At 43.8% G+C, this 9,125-nt stretch overlaps 1 protein-coding gene across 1 annotated transcript in view; it reads left to right on the top strand.

The window, feature by feature from the left end:
- npas3 (neuronal PAS domain protein 3) overlaps nt 1-9,125 on the top strand; it is a 221,600-nt gene that overhangs the window by 196,517 nt on the left and 15,958 nt on the right. Inside the window, exons 8-9 of the mRNA XM_008284886.1 lie at nt 3,526-3,719; nt 7,560-7,666. Of these exons, the coding sequence (XP_008283108.1) occupies nt 3,526-3,719; nt 7,560-7,666 (301 nt within the window). The remainder of the gene's footprint in view (nt 1-3,525; nt 3,720-7,559; nt 7,667-9,125) is intronic.

Raw genomic sequence — 9,125 nt, forward strand, 5'->3', positions numbered from 1 at the left:
CACACACACACACACACACACACACACACACACATATTCATGCGTGTTCACCTCCTCGAGGACGTTATCAGCTGCTGGCTTATATTCTTATTATCTGTCATCAGATGAAGTGATGCACACGGAGATTTAAAGCCGCCGCCGACACACAGCTGCTGCTGCTGCTGCTGCTGCATGTTTGTTATCTGCAGCAGATTCAGGTTTATGTTCTCTAACTAGTGTGTAGAGAAATAAATTCATTTTAGCCAAACACTGGGATGGAGAGTCTGGAAGCATCAGGGCACACATGTCGGCCACTTCCTGTTCACTTTGTTTTTGTTCTAGAAACCAAACCTCACTTTATCTTCAGGTAATTTTACAAACTCGTGACCCTCTTTGGAGCAGACTAAAAGGCTCTTGTTCAAATTATTCATCCATAATTTCAGGTTTATTTCTGTGGAACTTCAGCACCTCCACATTAGGTGATTAGCTGAATCCAAACCCCCTGATCAGGACGTCCCTAGAACATCACCTGCTGATCTGCTCCGGCGCTTTTCTTTTCAAACTGAGCCAGTAAAAGTCTGATCCTCCTTTATTGAAGCCTGGAAAAATTAAAAAGAGTAAAGATCTAACCGGAGCTAATGGACCAGATGCTCGTCTGTAGGCGACGTCGGGACTTTCTGTTTTCCTGTAACTTCTTCAGTCACCTTGGTGTGATCTTGTGTGAACGCTTGCATAAAGCGGCGCCGTACGTCTGCACGAGTCCTATAGATGTAACATCAGGACTCTAAGCTCTGTGACCGTCTCAGCGCTGCAGATCGAGAGGCAGGATTAAAGGATTCTGCGTGTGTGTGTGTGTGTGCGTGCGTGTGGGCATGTGTGTGAGTGTGTGTGGCCTCTCATGCTTTATCTCAGACTAATACACTCGATTCTCTTCGAGGATGACGGCGGTGGAGAGTCTTCGAGCCGCTGTAACTTTAGTGTCAAAGACAAAACGAGTCGGACGAAAGAAAATGGATTTACTGAGCGTGTTAATCCATTAATTTATGGGAGGACCGTGCCGGAGGTGCATTTATTCTGCTTTGACAAACAGTCTCATCCCCTCGTCTTCAACAGGAAACAGAGTGTTGGACCCGGAAGTGAGGACAGATTAGAAAGTGAAGAGGTTTAAATCAGAAATAAAGTCAAGTCTAAAATTAGCTAAATTTTGAATGAGGTCTGGTTCTGTAGATGTCCGTGAAGCTGCACAAGGCCTTAATAATGTCAAGCCTGAAATTAGAAAAAAAAATATGATAGAGACTGTTGCTGCACACGTCTAAAGCTGTAACATTTAAAATAAATCTGGATGTTGGATGTCTATACAGCAGCACAAACACTCAATAAAGGTCAGTCTAAAATTAGGTACATTTTGAATGGAGTCTGGGACAATAGATGTCTGCAGCTGAACAAGAACTTAATTCATTCTAACTGGGAAACAGGCAGTCTTCAGAGTGTTAGACCCGGCCCGGAAGTGAGGACAGTTTAGAGAGTGAAGAGGTTTAAATCTGAACTAAGGTCAGGTCTAAAATTAGCTAAATTTTGAATGAAGTCTGGTTCTGTAGATGTCCATGAAGCTACGCAAGGCCTTAATAATGTCAAGGCTGAGATTAGGAAAAAAAAAAAGAGTAATAGACTCTTGCTGCACATCTGAAACTGGAAAATTTTAAATGAAGTCTTAAATTAGAAAAACTTAGAATACAGTCTGGACTATGGATGTCTATACAGCTGCACAAACACTCAATAAAGTTGACTCTAAAATTAGGTAAATTTTGAATGGAGTCTGGTACGATAGACATCTGCAGCTGCACAAGAACTCTAACTGGAAAACAGACAGCCTTTATGAGGACCAATTTGCATTACAGACACAGACGTGAGGACATTTTGGCCCGTCCTTTATTTAGGACGGACGTTTATGAAGCCGCTTGAGGATTCAGACCTGGTTTCAGGGTTCAGGTTATAGGTTCAGATCAGTGCAGAGGAATGCATTACAGGGTCCTCACAGAGACAGAAATACAGAAATACAGTTGTGTGTGTGTGTGTGTGTGTGTGTGTGTGTATGTGTGTGTGTGTGTTGCCACCTGGCCGACTCAGATCAGATGCAAATCACAGTGGAGACAAAGACGCACATAAATATTCACACACACATGCATGCATATATTACTACACACAATTACACTCACTGACACGCACACCAGTGCAGCAGTAATACACACACACAGGTTATACCGATGCTACAGTCGGTCCTTTTCACAGCCGTTGTGTTGCAGCAGAACCTTCAGAACCTCGTTCCTCTGAGCTCCTCAACGTGACGTTTAACAGTTTGTACCTGCAGACGGACAGAAGGTGAATCCAGAATAAGTTTAGAAGCTTGTTGACATTGTGCTATTTACTGACCGTTAATTAGCACCAGAAAACATGAGAGAAACACAAAGAATCTTCTGAATCAGTCGCCCTGCGAAGTAATAAAATGTTCGCTGACAATGTGTTTCTGTGTTGTTCCCCTGCAGCGACTAAAGCTCAGAGAGTAATTGTGTTGTTGTGTTTGAGCCGTGGCAGCTCTTTGTTAGGATTAAAGGACGCTAATGATCTGAAGATGTCAAAAATCAGAGCTCAGCTGTAGACGTTCATGCAGTTACACAAGGACTGAATTTAGTCAAGTCTGAAATCAGGAAAAAACTGAATGAAGTCTGGTACCGTAGATGTCTGGGCAGCCGCAGTAAGACCTAATAAAGCTGAGTCCAAAATTGGCAACTTTTTGAATGAAGTCTGGCACAATAGATGTCTGTGCAGCTACACAAAGAGAGAATAATGTTAAGTCTCAATTGGTAATATTTTGAGTGAAGTCTGGAACTGTAGATGTCTGTGCAGCCACATAAGAACTGAACCGAGAAAATCGAGAAAGTTTTGAATGAAGTCTGGCACTGTGGATGTCTGTGCAGCCGGTCTAAAATGGGCCAAAGTTTGACTGACGTCTAGTTCAATAGATGTCTGTTTGGCCACACAAGGATCCAGTAAAATTAAGCCTAAAATGGGCTAAATGCTGAATGACTTCTGGTACTATAGATGTCTGGGTAGCTGCACAAACAGCAGAAAATCAAGTCTAAAATCAAGAACATTTTGAATGAAGTCTGGTACTGCAGATGCATATGCAGTCATCCACATTTGTGTATCATAATAATAATTAAAATAGAACCAACCTACATAACGTTGCCTAAAATTTGCAAAAAAACTGAATGAAGTCTGGTTGTTTGATCAAAGACTAATATTTTAGTATTTAGTGCAACAGAAACATTTTTGTCATCACCCAAAACGGACCTGCAGGATCCTGTGTACTGATTGGAGAATTCCATGAACAAACAGGTGTACAAGTGTTTTCAGCGAAGTGCTTTAGAGAAGAGCTTGTCCTCAGTAGGTTGGGTTACTGTACCACACTGCAGGTCTCAGGTCATAAAGCTTCACATGTGGACACGAGGAGGCAGCTGAACCTGTTTGTTTCTGACCTCCCCTCAGGTGATCCACGTCACGGGCCGCCTGCGGATCCGGATGGCGCTGACTCACAGCCGCTCGGTGCCCAATCAGATCATGGGGATGGTGGTGGTGGCTCACGCTCTGCCGCCGCCGACCATCAACGAGGTCCGCATCGACTGCCAGATGTTCGTCACCAGAGTCAACATGGACCTCAAGATCGTCTACTGCGAGAACAGGTGGGAGGAACTGGGCTCTGCGGTTCTGGTCACGTGTTCTGAGCTGCTGTACGGAGGCCCAGAGAGGCCAAAAGTCCAACTCAGAATGAGCTAAAATTACCGTAAACTCCGAACTATTGAGGCATCTGAATATAAGCTGCAGGTGTCCATGTTGGAACGAGATATTTTTTAACCTTTAGTTAAATACGTAGCGGTAACGTACACAGACACGTACCGTAGATGCTTTTTTCTGAACAGTTCCTGTAATACGGCTGGTTAAGGAAATAAAACTCCAGCACCCTACCAGGAAAAGTCACTGATCGCTATCTTCATCTTCCTCCTGCACTAAAACCACTAAAGTCGTCTTTTTCAGTGTCTTCAGGAGCTGAACAGCCTCAGAATCACTTCGTCACTTCCTCAGTCTCTCTGTCATCGTCGCTCTCAGCGTCACTTTGGTCTCGAGGCAAATTTGTAAAAATCCGTAAATTAGCCGCATCGTTGTTTAAGCCGCAGCGCTCAAAGCGTGTGGAAAAAGTAGCGGCTTCTAGTCCGGACATTACGGTAATGAAAGAACTAAGAACTTAGTTTTGGAAATAAATAAACTCTGGATCGACTCTGTTGCATCGTTTCTCACATATCGGCCACGATTCTTCAACAATCAAACAAAAACAGGTTTAATTTGATGCATTAATGTCGTATAAAGTCTTTAATGCGACCCTCCTTGGCCTTCCCCATCAAGTCCTACTTTGCGATCATTTCAGTCATTCCTCCACCAGCGTCCTTCGACCGCCTGCTTCTGCATTCAGGCTTCACACCTGCTGTTCGGCGGAAAAAAGGAAAAAAAGTTGCGTGAGCTTCTTATTCATGAGGAATCTGACCCAATCCTCCCGGTTTAACAGTGAAATATGTCTCTGATGGATCTATCTCCTTCCTGTGTCCAGATAAAGCAGATAGGCATCAGGATCTGGCGCCGGAGTTAACCGGCCGACCGAGCAGATTCGTATCGGGCCAAAAAAAATCAGCCCTTCATGTTTTATTATAAAAAGAGAGGAGGGGGAATGATAGTAGACAGATTGCTTTTTTTGTGGCGGGAAGAAGGGACACAATGCAGGCGGATGATGATATTCAATGCAGAGCGACGGAACAGACAAGCGTCGCTCCCATTACAGCCCCATTTTGAGGATGAGTTTCTAAGAGAATGAGAAAATGGGAGGCAGGTTTTCTAAAGAACAGAGTGTGCTGTTATCTGCCTGCCAGACATTAGCCTCCCCCCGCTCGGCCTCCGTCGCTACCAAACCAGGGAAATTGTTCTGTCTATCCTGTGGCAAATTTGCTCAAATTAAACCTTTTAAAGCCGATGTGTGTTACCTGTACAATAGACAGACGGCAGCTTGTTGTCGGCTTATTAGCTTCCTGTTATTTCTTTATTTCCTCGCCTGAATCAGAGTTTTTAATGGAGGACGACTGAACTGTTCCGTCTGACGAGTTCTGGGTTTCAAAGTCCAACAACAGCTTCATCTCCAGTTCAGCAATATGGACAGAAGGAGATTATTCACCAGAGGACAGAGAGTTAGATTAAACGATCAGCTGATAGATCAGCTGTCCTGTGATCAGCTCATCAGTCTGACAGTAAACTCTGTGGTTTCAGCTCCTTCTGGGTTCTGTCCTCTGCACCGGTAAACTGAACATCTCTGGACCGAACCAGATGTCTGAGGAAACTCTGATCCACGTTTCTCAACATCTTCTGACAGTTTGTTTTATTATTTATCATGAAAACATCCCAAACATCTCAACCATCGGTCAGTTATTCCAGAAGAGAACAGACAGATTTATCCACTGTGAAGATAATCGCTCGCTATGAGAGCTTGTTTTAATAAATACTCAGAAATATGTTCACCAAGTATTCTGATGATTAATTCATAAAAACTGTCTAAACTCTCTGATTTCAGCTCCTTCAGTCTGAACATCTTCTGGTTTCTTTCCTCTGTGACACTAAACTGAACATTTGAGGAAACTCTGATCCACATTTCTCAACATTTTCTGACATTTTAGGACCAAACAGCTGATCGATCAATCCGTAAACTAATCAATGACTGACTGGCGCTGGAGAGAATCACTAAAGCAGCTCTGGTGTGTGTTGGTCCTGCAGAAGAATCATGTCCTTGTGCAGACGTAAACAGTGTTTACTGGGTTTTCTTTGACCCAACCACAGGTGAAGCTGATGAACGTAGTGAGCAGAACATGTGATGCAGCACATGAACCAGAACAGGTTCTAACCGGTGCAGCAGAACAAAGCTCCGCTGCTTTCAGCCTCACACTGGGTTTTTTTCTTTATCACATTTTCTCAGAGTTTCTTTGTCAAACGTCTCCGACTAGAAATATTAAAGAAATATTCAGATAGAAAGTAGAATCCACTGGTTGGAGATGAGTCCTCCAAGTTGAGCCATTACAGGAAGTCGATCTGTTAGAAAAAAGCTTTGGACTGAAGCCTGAGAAGCTTCACGTCACAAATGGTCGTGAATGAAAGTGAAAGATGCTTAAAACCAGCAGAAGACTGACCAGCTGTCCTCTGATCTCTGAACATGGACATACATAGAACCGTGGTCACCATCGCATCTTTGTCAAACTCTGCGGTTCTGTTTGACCCGAAGCTTCTCTGAGCCTCAGCAACAGACTTACAGACGAACGGTTCACTTTTCACCTTGTCTATTTTTTGCACTTCTGGTAGATTAATCATAGCAACTGGACTCGCTTGAGTTCCATGAAGAACGTTACCACGTCCACACCGAGCCACAGCAGACCCTAACGAACCCCACGGTGGCAGGGGGAGCACTAACGATCCACATAACGAGGGGGAGGAGCACCAAACCCCCAACTGAAACCCAAACTCAGGTGTAATGGCTCCTTCAGGATATCAGTATGTGGAACTCCCAACTAGTCAGTCAGAGCTGATGAAGCCTCTTGGATGAGAAGTGGAACATCTTCAAGGAACTCAAGCAGGTCCAGTTGTTACGATTAAACTACGAGAAGAACCATGAGCTGGAGGACTGAGGATCTTCACAGATAGTATTTGACGCTTTGATTTATTTATTTTGCGTATTTATTTCTATCTATGTCTGTATCTATATTTATTTCTATCTATGTCTGTATCTATATTTATTTCTATCTATGTCTGTATCTATATTTATTTCTATCTATGTCTATATCTATACTTATTTCTCGAGTGTTTTTATTCTTTATTCTTATTATAGTTTCCATGTGGAGCAGCTGCTAAACACACTTCACTGCTCGTTCTGCTGTGTGTGACTGAGACCAGTAAAGGTCTGGAGTCCTGAATAAGCAGCAGATGGGAGGTTTTGCAGGAATAATCAAGGATTCAAGGATTCAAGGAACTTAATTTGTCCTGCCAGCTCACGTTCACACATCAGTGGTACGAAATTCGTACTCAGGTCCCGTTTTCTTTAAGAAAGCCTAATTTATAATGTACAATAAAACGAGAGCAAAATATAAGTGAAATACAGCAATAGAGTGTTGTTGAAAAAAAAATAAAAATTAAGAGTAGAAAAGCCACAGCTAGTTGTTTAAATATTGTGTCCAGTCTCTGTGTTTGAGGCCCAGCGCCGTGCAGAGGGCCGTGGATGTCCTCCAGGCAGGTCTTTGTTCTGCTGGAACGTCGCTGTCGCCTGCTCAGTCTGAACAGCTTCATTTAAACTGCATCTAGTTGCATTTCATCTGCGGGTACAAACTGAACCCAGACCCAGACCGTCTGATCGTCTGCCTGTGAGCTCACCTGAGCGGTGACTTGGTTTCCTGTGCTCGTGTCTCTGAGTTGTGACTCGTCACGTGTCTGCTGTGTTGCAGGATCAGCGACTACATGGACCTGACGCCGGTGGACATCGTGGGGAAGCGCTGCTACCAGTTCATCCATGCTGAGGACGTGGAGGGGATCCGGCAGAGCCACCTGGACTGTGAGTCACGTGACCGAATGCTGCTCTTTGATTGGGCGACTTGCTGAGCGTTATTATGAACACTCGTGTCTCTTACACTCGGTTTAACCGAGTCAGAGCCGTGACTGAAGGTGACGCATGAATCAAAACACACGAGTTGTTCTTTCCAACATACTCAGTTCCTCACCTGGAAGAAAACAGTCAGTGAGAAAAATCATTTATTTTTATTTTACTGTTTTTAAAACAGAAAAAACATCATTACTTTTATTTTATTTTATTAAATTTACTGATTGATTTTGCACATAATAGCTGCTGTAATTACAGAAAAAAATATTCATTTCTAATATGCATTAACATAAAAAGGCCAGACATGTAATTAGTTTAATTAAATTAATGTTTTTAATGAAGAATCATTCTTCTAAAATGTTTAACTGTAAAACTGCACAGTTTCACTGCATTCAGATCAGCTACAAATGTCATGCTGCAGATATCTGGAGGGTTTTTGTGGTTGTTTTCTAATATTCCAGCGTTTCTCATTCATTCTTATAACTCCACCGCCGCCGCCAGATGTTTTCAGTGATTGGTTTTTTACAGTGTGTATCATTTAGGTGTTAAAACAAATGATTTGATTACAACAAGAGCAGCTGGACGTCTGTTTGTCTGACTGACAGCAGTGAGTCCAGCTTCAGGTTGTTCTGCAGCAGCTCAGCCACTAACAACATTAACACGCTGGTACCTCTAATAACACCAGCTCCAGAGTTAAAGCTGCTCTCGGATCAGTTCCAGCGCTTCGTTCTCACAGTTCACCTCTGAAAGTTTAAGGCCACTTCGAGCACCTCTCAGTATCTGGAGAGGTTCAGCAGCAGCTCTACAATCGTATTACTGCTGTCAGGAGGAATAACCCAGAGAGCCGACGGACTCCGGCAGCTTCCTGTTTACTGCTGTCGGGATGATTTGCGGCGCCGCTTGCTGCTGCTGCTGCGGTCGCATCTTTGCAGCGCCGCTGAAAGCCGAGGAGGCGTTCAGAGCTGAAGACTTTCACGGCGTTTAGGCCGAACGCCAAATAGTAAGATGAAGGCGACGGCGGCCTGATGGGAGTCAGGAGCTGCTTCACTCCCCATCAGAACCGGTCCGGCTGCCGAGAGCTGCTTCTGTCTCTGAGGAATCGCTGAACGAGCCGAAGAGCTTCTAATTTTCCTGCTGCTGTTTCTCAGACTTCTGTTCTGCTGAATCAGTCTGTGGGTTCACAGCAACAATCCACAGATTAACCAAACTGTGGAAGTGACACGGAACCAACTAACTCTGGTACACAAGGTCCAGTCCATGAAAACTCCAGCAGACCTCCAGAACACCTGGTTCTGTACCTCCAGAACCTTAATCTACTGACCAGAGTTCTACCTTCAGACTGTGAATGTTCCAGAGTTCCAGGTCCTTGAAGTCCACAGAGGAGGGTCCAGATTGATCACTTTAATGGACTTTT

This window comes from Stegastes partitus, unplaced genomic scaffold, assembly GCF_000690725.1.
Source record: "Stegastes partitus isolate 25-593 unplaced genomic scaffold, Stegastes_partitus-1.0.2 Scaffold378, whole genome shotgun sequence".
Taxonomy (NCBI): Eukaryota; Metazoa; Chordata; class Actinopteri; family Pomacentridae; genus Stegastes; species Stegastes partitus.